The following is a 19,520-nucleotide window of genomic DNA, read 5'->3' on the forward strand; positions in this document are numbered from 1 at the left end:
TCGATGGAGAGGAATAAACTGTTGATGTTTCTGGCTAAGACCGCGCTGTCGGAGCAGTGCTGCCAGGATAATCAAGGACACAACCCACCCAGCCAACACACTTTTCATCCCTCTTCCCTCCGGGAGAAGGCTCAGGAGCCTGAAGACTTGTACGGCCAGATTTGGGAACAGCTTCTTTCCAACTGTGATAAGACTGCTGAACGGATCCTGACCCGGATCTGGGCCGTACCCTCCAAATATCCGGACCTGCCTCTCGGTTTTTTTTGCACTACCTTACTTTCCATTTTTCTATTTTCTATTTATGATTTATAATTTAAATTTTTAATATTTACTATCGATTTGTACTCTAGGGAGCACGAAGCGCAGAATCAAATATCGCCGTGATGATTGTACATTCTAGTATCAATTGTTTGGCGACAATGAAGTATAAGACCCTTCATCAGGACTGGAAAGAGAGGGAGAAGATGCCAGTTCTGAAGGGACTCGGCACAAAACATCGACCATTTATTCCTCTCCACAGGTGCTGCCTGTCCTTCTGAGAGCCTTCAGCATTTTGTGTGTGTTGACTAATTAGCCAACTCATCCTTGCGTCTCTCTAAACCCCTTCCCCACTCTTCCTGCACCAACCCCCACACTGCAGATCTTGCTCACTCCCTCTGTTTTCCCCCCCCCCCACACACAGGTGACGCCCCTCCCACTGTGTGCCCGGACTCTCCTCCTGCCGTGCCGGCGACACCCCCACTGAGGCGGAAGAGCAAGCTGGTGTCCATCAGCAACTTATTCAAACCGTGGAAATGGCGCAGGAAGAGGACCAGCCAGAAGTTCCAGGAGACCTCTGCGTGTAAGTCACCTACCCGCCTTTCCGCCGTCCCCCGTCCCCCCTCTCTCTCTGGATCTCCGCCTCACTGCCTCTGAGGGGCGATAGGAGTCTCAGCCCCTCCATCCTCACCCGAGGACCAGCAAGAGGCTGCCACCCACCACCTCGTGGCCATTCCATCCTCTCCTCTGCCCCCTAGCCCACCCCCACCCCCCTCTCCCCACCGCCCCCTCCCCCCAGCCCACCTGCTGGTTCTCCACAGTGCCAGCCCAGTCAGTGAGTGTAGGAAAGGTACCATTTAGCAGGACCCGCCCCCTACACCAATGAAATTCAGAGCCATGTGATACCAGCACAGGCCCTTCGGCTCATCTAGTCTCTGCTGGCCAATGTAACCGTCAGAGCAGGCCCCATCCATTGGGGTGGCACAGTGGCCTTATGGTTCACAGCGCCAGATACAGGACCGGGGATCAGTTCCTGCTGCTGTCTGTCAGGACTTTGTATGTTCCCCCCCCCCCCCCCCATTCCAACGTGGGTTTCCTCTGAGTGCTCCGGTTTCCTCCCACGTTCCAAAGACACGCAGGTTAGTGTCAGCATGCTGTGCTGGTGTGGAAGCGTGCTGACACTTGCCGGCTGCCCCCAGCACAACCTCGGGCTGTGTTGGTCGTTGACGCAGACTATGTATTTCACTGTACGTTTTGATGTGACAAGCAACAGTAATCTCTTTAATTTCAGTTGCCTGTATTTGAATCGTATCCCTCTCCCTCAGGGGTTCCCAACCTTTTTTAGGCCAAGGACCAATACCATTAAGCCAAGGGTCCGTAGACCCAGATTGGAAACCCCTGGTCTAAATCTTCCCTACACAAGTACAGAATCTGTCTGACTGTCATCTTGTTCTACATATGGAAGACCCACTGTGTGTGCGTGTGTGTGTGTACGTGCATGTGTGTCTACGTGTCTGTGTACATGTCTGCATGTGTCTCTGTGTGCGTGTGCCTGTGTGTGTGTGACTGCGTATGTCTCTCTCCATGTGTGTATGTGTTTGTGTATTTGTCTGCATGTCTGTATGTGTGTCAGTCTGCGTGTGTCGGTGTGTGTGTGTATGTGCATCTGCATGTGTCTGTGTGTTTCTGTTTGTGTGTGTGTGTGTGTCAAATTCCCATCAAATTCTGCCCCCTCCCCTCAAACCTCTACTTACTAGTTCTTTATTCACCAGTCCTGAGTTTAAAAAAAAACTTACCTACACCCAGTCCTGATGAAGGTCTCGGCCCGACCCATCAGCTGTTTATTTCCTCCTCGTGGATGCTGCCTGACCTGCTGAGTTCCTCCAGCATTCTGTGTGTGTTGTTCCGGATTTTACACACCTTAATAAGTTCACTCCACAGTCTCCTACCTCCCAGTGAATGAAGTCCCAGCCTGCCCAATCTCTCCCTATAACTCAGGCCGCCTCCAGTTCTGGCAACATCCTTGTGAACCAGTCTTTATGTATATTTAAGGCAGAGATTGTTAGATTTTTGATTGGTCAGGGCATGAAGGGTTATGGGGAGACGGCAGTAGATTGGGGCTGAGAGGAAAATTGGATCAGCCATGATGAAATGATGGCGCAGACTCGACGGGCGAAATGGCCTAATTCTGCTCCTATATCTTATGGTCTGGGTGATTGTCTCTGCACCCTTTCCAGATTAATCAAATCTCTCTGTTCTGAGAGACTGGGCTGGGGACTGGAGGGCCAGAGGCCCAGAGGCAGCCTGTCCTGGTTTTGGAGGCCTACCTGTGTGTGTGGGTGGGTGGGGAGGGAGGAAAGGGGCCTGATTTGGTGGTATTATGTTTTGATGCTGTTGATGTTGCTGCTTCTGTTGATCTGAGCACTGGGGACACGCTCTGTTGGCGCCAGAACGTGTGGCGGCACTAGAGAGCTGCCCGGTATAATTTTGGGTTGTGTTGATTGTTAATGCAAAACGACGAACTTCACTTCGCAACGTATGTGTGGTAAGTGGACTAATCTGAAATCTGATGGCAGAGTGGTAGCACTGTTCCCCAAGAGAGCGAAGCAACGTCAGGTGAAGAGCGGAGTGCTAGTGTAACCCCCAGGCTGGGTGAATAACATTGCAATCAGAAGTGGAAAGTGGGTTAAACAGGGGGAAGGTATTCGAGGAGAGGGGAAGGGAGATGGAAAGGATTAAAGATTCTCGATTTGTCACACGCACATAGTGGAATGTACTGATAAAGTCAACAATCACACGGTCCGAAGATGTGCTGGGGCGGCCTGCAAGTGTCACCAACGTAGCGCGGCCGCAGCTTACTGACCCTAACCTGTATGTCTTTGGAAAGTAGAGGAACCAGAGGAAACCCACGCGGTCACGGGGAGAACGTACAAGCTCCTTACGGACAGCGGCTGAAATTGAACCCCGATCGCTGGTGTTGTGAAGGGCTGCACTAACCGCGCCATTACCGTGATACCCTCTTGATTGGGAGACAAACACGGGCAAAGCGGACAGCTCAGACTGGCAACTTGGCCAGGATAAACACGATGGGCCGAAGAGCCTGTTTCTGTGCTGTGGAACTCGAAGAACGGGACTGGAACATTGAGGAAAGAATTCCCCATCCTCGCTAAATAGGGTGGTAGATCGCCAGTGATGTGAGGGGCTCTTAGTAGCCCAGGAAACCACTCGACTCGGGGTTAGCTTGGGTACAGGCAGTAAACACTGTACGTGCCAAGAACACACGGACCTTTCTCCCGTTCCAAGTGAGGCTTATTCAGTGATGACACCGTCTCTGAGGATCGTCACCTTGTCGTGGTGGAGAGGCTTGTGTGGTCCAGAGATCCCGAGAGCGACGCCTTCTGGGGCTTGGCTCCTGGTAGGGTCACCCATGGTGGGCATGTCAAGGGAGGAGGTTTCGGACGAAGAGTGACCCAACGGTGGGGCTGGCGAAAGATGATGACACGTCACAACGGCAGTGCAGCTGGAGGGAGGCTACAACAGTGGAGGGTCCTGAGCCATCTTGCATTCCATGTCACTGGACCCTGACCCCGATCTGTCAAGGACCGTGCGGTGACTGCCCGTACATCAGCCTCCCCACGTTAAGCCAGGTCACGCACAGGCGTTCTCCATGAAGGGAATAGCAGACAACCCCTGAAGACAACATCATACTCGACTCAACTCAGGTGATCAAACTACCTTCTACCACAGCGTCACATTATTACAATGGTCAATTTGCTTTACAGTTTTAGATTCTGTGCTGTAAGCAAATTTATAGATGGCGTTTGAGTTGTGCCTGGCCACCCATGACTGTGTGGTTAGGCACAACTCAAATGCCACCTGTAAGTTTGCTGACGATACAACCATTGGTGGCAGAATCTCAGATGGAGGTGAGAGGGTGACAGGAGTGAGATATACCAGCTCGTGGAGTGGTGCCACAGCAACAACCTGGCACTCAACGTCAGTTAGAGTAAAGAACTGATTGTGGACTTCATAAATGGTAAGACAAGGAAACACACACCAGTTCTTGTCGAGGGACCAAGTTCCTGGTTGTAAGTGTCTCTGACGATCTAACCTGGACCCAAAATATCGATGCAGCTACAAAGAAGGCACGACAGCAGCTATATTTCATTAGGAATTTGAGGAGATTTGGTATGTCACCAAAGATGTTTGCAAATTTCTCACAGGAGTACGGTGAAGAGCATTGTAACTAGTTGCATCACTGGAGGGGCCACTGCACAGGATCGAAGTAAGCTGCAGAGAGTTAGAATCATAGAGAAGAACAGCACAGAAACAGGCCTTTTGGCCCATCTAGTCTATGCCGAAACCACTTAAACAGCCTACTCCCAGTGACCTGCCCTGGGACCCTAGCCCTCATTACCCCTACCATCCATGTACCTATCCAAACCTCTCTTAAACGTTGAAATCGATCTCACATGGATCATTTGTGCTGGCAGCTCGTTCCACCCTCACAATCCTCTGAGTGTAGAAGTTTACGATATTCCCCTTAAACCTCATCTTTCACCCATAAAGCCATGACACCTGGTCGGAGCCCCGTCCAACCTCAGGGCATTTACCCTGTCTATACCCCTCATAATGTTGTAAACTTAGTCGACTCCACCATGGGCTCAAGCCTCCGTAGTATCCAGGACACCTTCAAGGAGCGATGCCTCAAAAAGGTGGTGTCCATCATTGAGCAATCTGAAGGGTGTCGTAGCCGGGGATGGTAGTGGCGATAAACTCCCACTACCTATAAACTGCTCCAAATGGCCTGTGTCTCTAACAGCCTCTGACAACCAAGTCCCACTCTTGGCCTTCATGTGTGGCTTAGCTCCTAGCCCTGGTGGATCTGTTTCTACTGACGAGAGAAGGGGCAAAGGCAGACCACTGGCACCTCAAAACCAGTTGCTTTGGGAAGTTGAGGCTCGTCAGCCTTGGATGGCAGCCTGACCAGGAGAAGGAAAACTCTGATTTTAAACCTCTGCTGCCTAGCGGCCTTACCCACCCATGGGAAAGGCTCAGGAGTAAACTTCGAGGAAGGAATCTGGAGCCGGGGTCCCTCAGGCAGTTTGATGTTGTTTACAACTTCACTCTGGCAACCTCTGCAACGACACTGGTGCCAAGCTGTATTGACACTTGCCCTTCCCTTGGACTGCATCGTTGGAGGTGTTGTGGATAGTGTGGAGGGCTGTCAGAGGTTACAGCGGGACATTGATAGGATGCAAAACTGGGCTGAGAAGTGGCAGACGGAGTTCAACCCAGATAAGTGTGAAGTGGTTCATTTTGGTAGGTCAAATATGATGGCAGAATATAGTATTAATGGTAAGACTCTTGGCAGTGTGGAGGATCAGAGGGATCTTGAGGTCTGAGTCCATAGGACACTCAAAGCCGCTACGCAGGTTAACTCTGTGGTTAAGAAGGCATACGGTGTATTGGCCTTCATTAATCGTGGGATTGAGTTTAAGAGCCGAGAGGTAATGTTGCAGCTATACAGGATCCTGATCAGACCCCACTTGCAGTACTGTGCTCAGTTCTGGTCGCCTCACTACAGGAAGGATGTGAAAACTATAGAAAGGGTGCAGAGGAGATTTACAAGGATGTTGCCTGGATTGGGGAGTGTGCCTTTTGAGAATAGATTGAGTAAACTTGGCCTTTTCTCCTTGGAGTGACGGAGGATGAGAGGTGACCTGACAGAGGAGTGTAAGATGATGAGAGACATTGATCGTGTGGATAGTCAGAGGCTTTTTCCCAGGGCTGAAATGGCTAGCACGAGAGGGCAGAGTTTTAAGGTGCTTAGAAGTAGGTACAGAGGAGATGTCAGGGGTATGTATTTTATGCAGAGAGTGGTGAGTGCATGGAATGGGCTGCCGGTGTCAGTGGTGGACGTAGATACAATAGGGTCTTTTAGGAGACTCCTGGACAGGTACATAAAGCTTAGAAAAGTAGAGGGCTATGGGTAACCCTGGGTAATTTCTAAAGTAAGTACATGTTCGGCACAGCAATGTGCGCTGAAGGGCCTGTGTTGTGTTGTAGGTTTTCTATGTTTCTATGTTACATCAGTGATGTGGAGAGGAGGAACTCACTACATGGGCAACAGTGGCTTCTTCAAATCCTCCCACCCAGACTTGCACCCTGGAGAGGACACAGTCCACCAGGAACACAAACCCATGATCCCCCGGGATCGATGGCCACCTACTCCCATCATTGAGGACCATCATCACCCAGGACATGCCCTCTTCTCATTGCCACCATCAGGGAGGAGGTACAGGAGCCTGAAGACATACACTCAATGATTCAGGAACAGCTTCTTCCCCTCTGCCATCAGATTTCTGAATGGACATTGAACCCATGAACACCACCTCACTACTTTTTTATTTCTATTTTTGCTCTACTTATTTACTATAATTCAGTATTCTTTCTATTATGTTTTGCACGGTACTGCTGGCACAACAGCAAATTTCCTGATAAACAAAAGAGAATCTGCAGATGCTGGACACACCAAATAATGCACACAAATTGCTGGAGGAACTCAGCAGGCCAGGCAGCATCTGTGGAAAAGAGTACAGTCGACGTTTCAGGCCGTGACCCTTCATCAGGATGGGTGATTGTTTAAACTGCAAAGAAAATGGCAATTAAGCAGTCTAATCTAAGAATTAATCAGTCAGGTCACTGGTACCCAGAATTCCCTTTGCACCCAGGGACACAGTGTGCTCCAGGAACACCTGGGGTCAGAGTCAACCCTGGAAGAGGGGCAAGTGATCGGCCTGGGCGGAGCCCTCGTCTACCTGCCAGAGTCAAACAGGACCTTCAGTCTATCCCCGTACATGGTGACCATCCTTGCCAGTACTAGGACTGTATGCCTCAGCTATTCATAAACACAAAATAATCTGTAGATGCTGGGATGAAAGCAACACTCACAACACGCTGGAGGAACTCAGCAGGTCGGGCAGCATCCGTGGAAACAATGAGTCGACGTTTCGGGCCGGAACCCTCCCTCAGGACTGAAGCGGGAAGGGGCAGAGGCCCTATAAAGAAGGTGGGGGGAGGGTGGGAAGGAGAAGGCTGGTAGGTTCCAGGTGAAAAACCAGTAAGGGGAAAGATAAAGGGGGGGGAGGGGAAGCAGGGAGGGGATAGGCAGGAAAGGTGAAGAAGGAATAGGGGAAAACACAATGGGTAGTAGAGGGAGGCGGAACCATGAGGGGGAGGTGAGAGGCAGCTGGGGGAGGGGGCAAAGTGAAATAGGGATAGGGAAAGGGAGGGGGAGGGAATTACCGGAAGTTGGAGAATTCTATGTTCATACCAAGGGGCTGGAGACATCCCAGATGGTATATGAGGTGTTGCTCCTCCATCCTGAGTTTAGCCTCATCCTAGCAGTAGAGGAGGCCATGTATGGACATATCTGAATGAGAATGGGAAGCAGGGTTGAAGCGGGTGGCAACTGGGAGATCCTGTCTGTTTTGGCGGAAGGAGCAGAGGTGCTCGATGAAGCCGTCCCCCAATTTACGTCGGGTTTCACCGATGTAGAGGAGGCCGCACCGGGAGCACCGGATGCAATAGATGACCCCAACAGACTCACAAGTGAAGTGTGGCCTCACTTGGAAGGACTGTTTGGGGCCCTGAATGGTGGCAAGAGAGGAGGTGTAACCTACCAGCCTCCTCCTTCCCACCCTCCCCCACCTTCTACCCCTTCCCTCTTCAGTCCTGACGAAGGGTTCCGGCCCGAAATGTCGACTCATCGTTTCCACGGATGCTGCCCGACCTGCTGAGTTCCTCCAGCGTGTTGTGAGTGTTGCCTCAGCTATTCGAATGCTTGTTTAAGTGTCTCTAATTATATCAGATTTGACCAGAACATTGCTGATGTCACATACTCAATAACTGAAAGAAAATTAGGCTTACCCCTCAAATATAAAATGATAAGGATCATAAACCGAGTGGGCAGACAGAGTCTTTCTCCCAGGGTGGCAGTGGCTGATACAAAGGGGCATCATTTTAAGGTGACTGGAGGAAAGTATCAGGGGAAGTTCAAGGTAGGTTATTGTACAGAGAGCGCTAGGTGCGTGAAACACACTGCTGGGGGTGCTTAAGAGGCTCTGAGATAGGCACATGGATGATAGAGATATGGAGGGCTGTGTAGAAGGGAAGAGTTATATAGCGGCAAAACAGAACAATTGCCACTAGCCTGTGACCACTGCAGAGTGGTTATACTTGCATGTCGCTCCCTCATCCCCAGTGAAATGGTTGTTCCAAAGAATGCAAAGGGTTGAATCCTTTATAGCAATTAGCAAACATACAATCTTGAACAAATAAACTCATCTCGGGCTTCTAGCCGGGTACGTGTATCGATTATGACTGACGTTTCACTGACAAACTCTGTCACCCTCATCAGGGATGACGCCTGGGCATGCGTAGTCTGGTGGTATCTATTCCCCCCTCGTCCATCCATCTTGATTGGTTACCTCTCATCCAATCAGGTTTTCCCTCTCCCGCCTTGTTTGCAATCAAATTCCAGTTCTTGCTGAGAGTGTGACCTCGTCTTTGTTAAAATTATTTTCCTCTAGTTTCATTTCAATGACTTTCTCTGCCAGGCAGTCCAGAAGACCACTGGGGTGGGACACATGGTGGAAACCTGCTCAGGAGGTGTATCCATTTGGGTTACCTGGAGAAATCGGCGGGAGCAGAACATTGCGTTCGCAGTGGCCATAGAATTGACTTTGACGGCACAAAACTACTCTACCGCTCCAATGGCCTTTGGGACTGCCTGGTGAAGGAAGCCATTGAAATAAAACTAGATGAAAAAATTTTTAACAAAGACAAGGGTCTTGCTCTAAGTAAGAACTGGAATTTGATTATAAACAAGGTGGTAGAGCAGAAATCTGATTGATTAGTCCTCATCCACTCCAGAGGGATGGACTACAGGGTATAAACACCACTGGACTAGACATGCCCAGGCATCATCCCTGATGAAGATGGCAGAGTTGGTCATTGAGATGTCGGTTATGATTGATACCTGTACCTGGCTGGAATCCCGAGAGAGTTTATTCATCATTTGCGTCGGGAAAGCACCAGATCCTTTTTCATCCAATCTTGATGCAATGTACTTCAGTGTACCCATGTAAGCTAAGCATTATCCAGTGATATTCAGTGATCAGCAAAAAATATGACAACTGCCAGTCCTAAGCTACAAACTGCCCTGAAATAAGCAAGAATACATAACCTATTCCCTTCACTTTTACCACCTCCCTATTCACATGACTGGTTACCATTTTAAACATCATAAACACACAACACAGAATACAAAGCAAATGGAGGAGAGATATATGGTTCCTACAGGTTGAGTCAGAATTATATTTGGAGTATTGTATTCAGTTCTGGTCACCTCATTATAGGAGGGATGTGGAAGCACTAGAGAGGTTGCAGAGGAGATTTGCCAGGATGCTGCCTGTATTAGAGAGCATATTTTACGAAGATAGGCTGAACGAGTTAGGTCTTTCCTCTTTGGAGTGACGGAGGATGAGAGGTAACTTGACAGAGGTCTACAAGATGATCAAGTGGACAGCCAGTGATTTTTTTTTCTCTCTAGGAAGGGCCAGATTGACTGAAAAGGTTGGTACAAGATCAGGGGACCGAAGGGTCTGTACTGTGCTGCACTCTTCTAAGTTCTATAAATTCTAAGAATACATTTTAAAAGTTTAACTCGGCCTCCTGCATTCCAGTTCCAACTCGACTTCCCTTTGTTCTGGATGTCTGGACACACCTCTGTTGTGTCAGTGTTGGTTAGTTGACAGAATGGGTCTTTATCTCGTCGGAATGCCAGACTGTGCCAATACATCATTTCAAAGCAGATTATTTAGTTTGGACACTGACTGGGAATGTTTCAGTAGAAAGTGAGCCCGTGGTGGTGCGGATTAGAAGAGGCTGTTCCATGCACAGCCATAGAATAGAGTCTCTCTGAAAGTGCAGGAGTTAATTAACGCTGTGACAATTAACTCCCTTACAAAGAAGGGCTTTCAGTGGGATTACAGTTCACAGGGTGACGTCTGGGTTAAAAAGACACCCTGCTTTTCTACTTCTGTTTGTTCAAGTCTCATGATGTGCTGAATCAGAACCGGAATATTCCTCACATGTATTGTGAAATTTGTTTATTTTGTATGTGGCAGAAGTACAGTGCCATGCATTAAAACAACTTTAAATTGCAACAAGAAAGAAACGTATGTCAAAAAATTAAACAAGTGCTGCAAGAAAAGAGCAAAATTAATGAGATAATGTACGTGGGTTCATTGTCCATTTAGAAATCTGGCAGAGGGGAAGAAGCTGTTCCTAAAACACTGAGTATGTCTCTTCAGGCTCCTGTACCTTCTCATTGATGGTAGTGAAGAGAGGGCATTTCTTGAGTGATGGGGTTCTCAATGATGAATGTTGCCGCCTTGAAGCGTCACCTTTTGATGCTGGGGGAGGACAGCGCCCATGATGGAGTCTGGCTGAATTTACCAGCCTCTGCAGCTTCTTCCGATCACGTGCGTTGGTGCCCTCCGTACGAGACGTTGATGCAATCAGTTAGAATGCTCTCCACAGGACACCTTTAGAAATCTGTGAGCGTCTTTAGTGACATAACAAATCTCTTCAAACTCCAAATGAAATATAACCACTGTTGTGTAACAGCGACAATATGTTCAGAGATGTTGACACCCAGGAACTTGAAGCTGCTCACCCATTGTTGAGGCGTGCCTGCGTTGATTGCCAACAAGGTGGAGATGTTATTTCCAATGTGCACTTCTGATCTGAAGTGCGTCACTCCAATCATCGTCATAGGATTATACAGCACAGCACAGAAGCAGGTAATTCAGCCCAGCTGCTCCACGCTGGCCAAGGTTTCCACCTAAGCCAGTCCCATCTGCCCATGTTTGGCCCATATCCCTCTAAACCTTTCCTATCCATATACCTGCCTGAGTAGTGGTAGTGGCTAGGTGTTTTAGGTGTCGGTCTAGTGATCTGAAGATCGCTAGTTCGAGCCTTAGCTGAGGTAGCGTGTTGTGTCCTTGAGCAAGGCACTTAATCACACGTTGCTCTGTGACGACACTGGTGCCAAGCTGTATGGGTCCTAATGCCCTTCCCTTGGACAACATCAGTGGCGTGGAGAGGGGAGACTTGCAGCATGGGCAGCTGTCGGTCTTCCGTACAACCTTGCCCAGGCCTGTGCCCTGGAAACCTTCCAAGGCACAAATCACGAGACGAACGGATGCCTATAAGTGGATAGGAAATGTAGCAGCTCCTTCCATATACTCTATGCTCAGTATCCTATTAAATCTCTTCCCCATCTCTCCCATACCCTCTAGTTCTTGATTCACCAATCCTTGAGTTTTTATGTTGACCACATGGGTTTCCTCCCACGTTCCAAGGACGTAGGTTAATTGGTCACGTGGGTGTAATTGGGTAGCGTGACCTCACTGTAATCCTGAACTTGCGTCAGTCACATGCTGTTGGGGGGGGGATCTTGGAATGGTTCATTATTGTTGTGTGTACATTATTGACAGTGAAAAACCCTTTGCCATCCAGGTAGTTAATTTGGTGCACAAACACACCAAGTTGTACAAAGAGAAAGCCAAGTGTAGAATATAGTGAAGGTCGGTGGTGCAGTGGGTTGTGTAGCAGGTTGTCGTAGGTTACAATGGGACATGGATAGGATGCAGAGACGTGGCAGATGGCATTCAATCCCAAAAGTGTGAAGTGATTCACTTTGGAAGGTTGAACTTGAAGGTCAAGTACAGGGTTAATGGCAAGATTCTTAGTGTGGAGGAGTTGGAGTCCTTTAGAAAGATCCCCCAAAGTTACCATGCAAATTGATAGGGTGCTTAGGAAGGCGTATGGTGCGTTGGCATTCACTGGGAAATGTGTTCAAGAGCCACGAGATAAAGTTGCAGCTCCAGAAGACCCTAGTTCAACCACACTTGGAATATTGTGTTCAGTTCTGGTCACCTCATGACAGGAAGGATATGGAAGTTTTAGAGGGTGCAGAGGAGATTTACCAGGGTGCGGCCTGGATCAGAGAGTGTGTCTTCTGAGGAAAGCTTGAGCAAACTAGGGCTATTCGCTTTGCAGCAAAGGAGGATGAGGGGTGACTTGTAGAGGTGTAGCAGCTCAGGAGGCCTTGATTCAGTGGACAGTCAGAGCAGAAATGACTGTACAAGGGGATTGGAGGAAAGTATTGGGGGGATGTTGGGGTAAATTCTTTACACAGAGAGTGGTGACTGTGTGGAACACCCTGCTAGTGGGAGAGACAGATACATTAGAGACAGTTAAGAAACTCTGAGATGGACACATGGGTGATCGAAAAATGGGGGCTATGTAGGAGAGAAGGGTTAGGTTCATCTCGGAGTAGGTTACATGGTCAGCACAATGTGGTGGGCCAAAAGGCCTGTATCGTGCTGTAAGGTTCTTTGTTCTGAGTTACAGGGAAAGTGCAAAGCAGTGGTCAAATGTGCATGGGCCGATGAGGTCGATTTAGAAATCAGAAGCTGAAATCACAGTGTGTGAGACGTCCATTGACTAGTGGGATAGGCTGCCTTGAGCCTGTGGTACGTGCTTTCAGGCTTTTGTATTTTCTGCCCAATGGGAGAGGGGAGACTATCTGGCGTGGGTAGGGGCATTGATTATGCTGGCTGCAAGGTGAAGACAGAGCTCATGGAGGGGGGGGCTGGTTTCTGTGATGGACTGTGCAGAGAGATCGACAGCTGGTGATACTGTGTCCCATCATTAACTCTTCCTCTTCTTCCTCTTGCCCTCGTAGTGCTGGAGCGGAAGATGTCAGCGAGGCAGAGTAGGGAGGAGTTGGTCCGGAGGGGCGTGCTGAAGGAGGTTCCTGATCCGGGTAAGTCACCCAGGGGGAGCTGGGTAGGGGGAGGGATCTCTCTCGGGGAATGGGATACAGGTGGTGAATACAGCCTCACCGGAGGGAGGAGTCTCTCTCTGGGGGAATGCCTAACCAGCAGTGAGACCAACATCACATCTGAGGGCACTGACTGGGAAACTCCATGTCGCTGACTCGTATCAATTGTCCTCTGTCAGTCCGTAAAGACAGCACAGCACCCACAACCTTCTCGAGCATGGAGGCTCGTCTCGTGGCAGCGTTGTTAACCAAGGGTTCAACCCTAATCACGAGGAATTCTGCAGATGCTGGAAATTCAAGCCACACACATCAAAGTAGCTGGTGAACGCAGCAGGCCAGGCAGCATCTCTAGGAAGAGGTACAGTCGACGTTTCGGGCCGAGACCCTTCATCAGGACTGCACGAAGGGTCTCAGCCCGAAACGTCGACTGTACCTCTTCCTAGAGATGCTGCCTAGCCTGCTGTGTTCACCAGCCACTTTGATGTGTGTGGTTCAGCCCTAATGTTGGGTACTGTCTGAGGAGATGTACACACTCAATTCGCCTCTGAATCTTCATTACTCCCTCTCCACCTCTCTCCCCCGTCGCTCTCCCCCTCCCCCGTCGCTCTCCCCCTCCCCGTCGCTCTCTCCCTCGCTCCCTCCCTTCCCCGTTGCTCTCCCCCTCCCCATCACTCTGTCCCTCGCTCCACCCCCTCCCCATTGCTCCCTCCCCTCCCCCTCTTCCGTCGCGCTCTGCCTCGCTCCACCCCGTCCACCCCCCATCACTCTCCCCTTTTCTCTCCCCTCCTCTCCATGCACTGTGGAGCAAATTAACCCCACCATGACCAGACCGTTGCTGTCTCCGTTCCCTCCCGACACCTCCTGAGCCTCTGCATGGAGCCCTGTGTTCCCCACCGTCCTCGGCTCCTGCACACACCTGACTCGTTGCCTCCAGCCTTTCACACTGTCAGGGCCTTGGGCATGTTGGAGAAATGTTTTGATATTCTGCCTTTCTCCTGGCCTACACCAATGTGGAAACGTGTCTTGAGACACGCCATGTCACTGAACTCAGTCACCGCCCCGAGCCCTAGCCACAACAACTGAGGGTGCCAGTCATAGTGCGGTAGACCACTGCAGCTCAGAATCAGGCCCTTTGGCCCATTTAGTGCATGCTGAACTGTTAATCTGCTGTTTATCGACTGCACCCAGACACCTGGACTGCCTTCCATACACCTCCCTTCCATGTAGTCAACCAAGCTTCTCTGAAATGTTCATTACTGAACCCACAGCCACCACTTCCTCTGGCAGCTCATTCCATGCTCTCTCCACCCTCTCTAAGTGAAGGTCCCTCTCATCACAGATTTCATGTCACATGCCAGTGATAATGCACCTGATTCTGATATTTGCCTTATACATTTCACCTTTCATCCTTAACCCATGACCTCTAGTTTACGTCTCACCCAACCTCAGTGGAAAAGGCTTGCTTGCAGTTACCCTGTCCATACCCCTAATATCGGGCAGGTGGGGCTCATCAGCCTGCCTGGGAGAAGGAAAACTCTGATTTTAAATCTCCGCTGCCTTGCAGCCATACCCACCCATGGGAAAGGCTTTGGGAGTAAACCCTGAGGAAGAAATCTGGAGCGGGGTCCCTCAGGCAGTTTGATGTTGTTAACAACTTCACTCTGGCAACCTCTGCGACGACACTGGTGCCAAGCTGTATCGGCACTTGCCCTTCCCTTGGACTACATCAGTGATGTGGAGAGGGGGAACCCGCTGCATGGGCAACAGCCAGTTCTTCAAATCTTCCAGGCTTGCACCCTGGAGAGGACACAGTCCACCAGAGGCGCAAACCCATAATCCCCTGGGATCGACGGCTGCCTCCTACCCCGAATAATTTTTCATGCCTCTATCAAATCTCCCCTCTTTCTCCTTCACTCTAAGGAATAAAGTCCTAACCTTCTCTAACTTATGTCCCCACAATATCCATGTAAATTTTCTCTGCACTCTTTCAATTTCAGTTACATCTTTCCTGTAGGTAGGTGACCAGGACTACAAACAACACTCCACGTTAGGCCTCACTAACGTCTTTACAACTTCAGCATAACACCCCAACTCCTGTACTCAACACCACGATTTAAGAAGACAAATGTGCCAAAAGCTTTCTTTACGACCCTGTCTGCTGGTGATGCCACTTTCAGTGAATCATGGACCTGTATTCCCAGACCGCTTTGTTCTACCACACACCTCAGTGCCCTACCATTCACTGTGTAAGACCCACCCTGGCTGGTCCTATCAAAGTGCAAAACCTCTCCCTTGTCTTCATTAAATTCCATCTGCCATTTTTCGGTGATGAATTAGATAAAGTGGTATGCATTCCATCAATGAACCCAGCGGTTCTTTAAAGAATTCTTGTGTGAACACATGCAATATTTTATTTGCTTTGGCAGTGGTTGTGTTTACAGGATTTCTGTAGTACGTTTCACAACCTCACCACTCCTCGGCCAGTGAATTGGCTTGTTAATTCTCATCTGTATCAAGATAGAGTGAAAATCTTTTGTTTGCTTGCATGCCGGGCGGGCATTCCACGCAGAAATACATCACAGTAGTACAGGAGGAAATCAGTAAGACCACAGGAGCAGTACTGGACCATTTGGCCCATCAAGTATGCTCTAGCATTCAATTATGGCTGATTTATTTTCACTCTCAGCTCCATTCAACAGTGAGTAGAGATCTCAGTTAAAAGATGTGTGGCAATACTGCCTCTTGTTTCCATTCCAGAAGGTCCCAACACAATTTGCGAGCAGTAAAGTGCAGGTACTGTTATAAAGGAGCACAGCAAGATCCCATCATTTACCAGCTGACCTCTTGCATGAAGAGGTGCAAAAAAATAGTGTTGCAATTACAGGCAAAGTGCAGAGCAGGTGAACAAAGAAAGTGCAAGGGTGAAGCAGTCGGGGAGAAGGCAGGAGAGTGAGGTTGAGATGGAAGATGATTAAATGGCAAAATGGACTCGATGGGCCAGTTGGCCTAATTCTGGACAGTACTGTGTTTGTCAACATGGAGCGGAGAGCGAGTTTGCACTTTCAGTCCACAATAGAGACCCATATCAGAATCAGGTTTATCATCACTCACATACGTCATGAAATTGCTATTTACGGCAGTAGTACAGTGCAAAACATAAAATTACTATAGGACTGTGCACAAGACTTAGGCACACCAACAGAAGTCTATGTGCCAGGGACTTCTGCAGAGTCCTGTATGATGTAAAAAAGAGAAGCGGTCCCAACACCAACTCCTGTGGAACACCACTAGTCACCAGCAGCCATCCCCTTCAGATTCAGGTTTAGTGTCCCTAAGACACAGGAGCAGAATTAGGCCATTCAGCCCATCGAGGCTGCTCCCAGATTCAACTCAACCCCATACACCTGCCTTCTCACCACATCCTTTGATACCCCAACTGATCCAGTAACAATCAACTTCCACCTTAAATATACCACAGACTTGGCCTCCAGTGCAGTCTGTGACAGAGCATGCCACCAATTCACTGCTCTCTGCTGAAAATAAATTCCTCCTTAGCTCTGCTCTGAAAAGTCGCCCCTCAATCCTGAGGCTATTCTGGATACCCCCACCATAGGAAACATTCTCTCCACATCCACCTTATCTAGTCCTTCCAACTTGTGGTAGGTTTCAATGAAATCCCCCCGGCATTCTTCTAAATTCCAGTGAGTACAGCCCCAAAGCTGCCAAATGTTCCTCATATGTTAACCCCTTCATTTCCAGAATCATTCTTGTGAACCTCTCCTGGACTCTCCAATGACAACACATTCTTCCTGAGATATAGGGCCCAAAACCATTGACAATACTCTTAAGTGTGGCCTGACCAGTGTCTTATAAAGGCTCAGCATTATCTCCTTACTTTAATATTCTATTCCACTTGAAATAAATGCTGACTGTGCATTTGCCTTCTTTACCACAGACTCAATTAACCTTCTGGGTGTTTTGCATGAGGACTCGTAAGTCTATCTGTACCTCTGATGTTTGAACCTTCTCCCTATTTAGATAATAGTCCTCACTATCGTTCCTTTACCAAAATGCATTATCATACATTTCCCAACACACTATTGCAACTGCCACTTTTTGCCCATTCTTCCAATTTGTCTAAGTCCTGCTGCAATCGCATTGCTTCCTCACACTACCTACCCCTCCACCTATCTTCGTATCATCTGCAAACTGTGCCACAAAGCCATCAATTCCATTATCCAAATCGCTGACAAACAATGTGAAAAGTAGCAGTCCCAATACTGACCCCTGAGGAACATCACTAGTCACCGGCAGCCAACCAGAAAAGGCCCCTTTTATTCCCACTCGCAGCCTCCTGCCTGTCAGCCATTCCTCTATCCATGCCAGTATATTTCCTGTAATACCATAGGATTTTATCTTGTTAAGCAGCCCCGTGTGTGACACCTTATCAAAAGCCTTCTGAAAATCCAAGTAAATGATATCCACTGCCTCTCCTTTGTCCACCCTGCTTGTTACTTCCTTGAAGAACTGTACCAGATCTGTCAGGCAAGATTTCCCTTCATGCTGACTTTGAGTTATTTTATCATTCGTCTCCGAGTACCTCGACACCTCATTTAGTAATAGACTCAAACACTTTCCCAACCACTGTGGTTAGGCTAACTGGTGTTAATTAACGGCCTGTAGTTTCCTTCCTTTTTGTCTTCCTTCCTTCTTAAAGAGTGGAGTGACATTTGCAATCTTCCAGTCCTTCGGGACCATGCCAGAAAGATCACGACCAATGCATCCATCATCATTTCTGGTACACAAGTGTAAAGGAGAATGAAATAATTATGCCCTGGATCTGATGCAACACAAAAAAACAGAGATAAGGAACAATGCTGTCCAAGTTGCATGCCATCTTGGACAATGTCTCCCATCCACTACATAATGTACTGAGTGGGCACAGGAGTACATTCAGCCAGAGACTCATTCCACTGAGATGCAGCACAGAGCATCATAGGAAGTCATTCCTGCCTGCGGCCATCAAACTTTACAACTCCTCCCTTGGAGGGTCAGACACCCTGAGCCAATAGGCTGGTCCTGGACTTATTTCCTGGCATAATTTACATATTACTATTTAATTATTTATGGTTTTATCACTATTTAATTATTTAAGATGCAACTGTAACGAAAACCAATTTCCCTCAGGATCAATAAAGTATGACTATGAGTAACAAACTCACAGTAAATATAAACACATCAGATAGTTTATATCCATTGATTGTTTGTCTACAAAGTGACGCTAGGCACAGGAGTGTCTGTGCGTGAGGTGACTGGCAGGAAGTGATAAAGTACTGGTGGTCGGGGGTGTGGAGAGGTGGGTTACTGGGTGGAGGTGCTGATCAGCCTAACTGCTTGGGGAAAGTAACTGTTTTTGAGTCTGGTGGTCCTGGTGTGGATGTAACGTAGCCTCCTCCCTGATGGGAGTGGGACACACAGTCCCCGAGCAGGTGAATGGGTTCCTTCATGACGTTACTGGCCCTTTTCCGGTATCCCGGTATATATTGCCCCACTCTTCTCATGCCTCATTGCCTAATGTGTTGGGCTGCGCTGAGTGGGCACGGGAACTCGGGAGTGGCACTTCCTCCTGTGTCTGGGGAGCTGTGTGTGTGTGTGTGTGTGTGTGAGAGCTTAGTTATAACGCTTCCACTTATCTCACGTCCTCTTCGTCTGTGGGGTCACCCCACCCCCACCCCGGGACCCTGATGCAGGATATCTGTCCCTGAATCTGCTCCCCTCCCCAATCTGACCCTTCAGCATCTTCTTGTGTTCTTTGTGAGGCTGTCCCAGTTCCCCGTCAGTCCCGCTCTGTTCGTCCTAACCCTTCCAGTGGATGCAGGTTCCACCCTCTCCCTGCACCCTGGGTGAAATGGGTTCTCTGTTCATTTATTTAGTAATACAGCAAGGTGCAGGCCTCCCCCCCCCCCCCCCCCCAGCCCGAGTAGGCCCCTGCAGCCCCTCGACGACGCCCAACAACTCTGATTCGTCCTGCCCGAATCAGGGGACAGTTTACAATGTCCAGTTAACCTACCCAGTGCAGCTTCGGACTGTGGGAGGAAACCCTGGAGCACTCGGGGGAAACCCACTCACTCCACGGGGAGGATGTAGAGACGGTGACCGAATTGAGCTCCAGACCGCGGACTGCCCTGTGACAGCATCACGCTGTCAGGCCACCGTGTTGCTCATCGCCACTTAATGAGCTGTGACTAAATTTAAAGCATCTGCCACGGTTTCTCTGGACTTCTCTACACAGGGCCAAACCTCTCCTTAACAATAATCAGCTTGTCTGAGGAACTTACCCTTT

General features: G+C 49.0%; 1 protein-coding gene across 5 annotated transcripts in view; it reads left to right on the forward strand.

Moving 5' to 3' along the window:
- Positions 1-19,520, forward strand: part of phactr2 (phosphatase and actin regulator 2) — a 182,719-nt gene that overhangs the window by 91,028 nt on the left and 72,171 nt on the right. For 4 of the 5 annotated variants that reach the window (XM_072264763.1, XM_072264762.1, XM_072264761.1 and 1 more), the window contains exons 2-3: positions 683-841; positions 13,079-13,159. In XM_072264763.1, the coding sequence (XP_072120864.1) occupies positions 683-841; positions 13,079-13,159 (240 nt within the window). The remainder of the gene's footprint in view (positions 1-682; positions 842-13,078; positions 13,160-19,520) is intronic. The other variant, XM_072264765.1, reaches the window with a different exon arrangement.

This window comes from Mobula birostris, chromosome 8, assembly GCF_030028105.1.
Source record: "Mobula birostris isolate sMobBir1 chromosome 8, sMobBir1.hap1, whole genome shotgun sequence".
NCBI lineage: Eukaryota > Metazoa > Chordata > Chondrichthyes > Myliobatiformes > Myliobatidae > Mobula > Mobula birostris.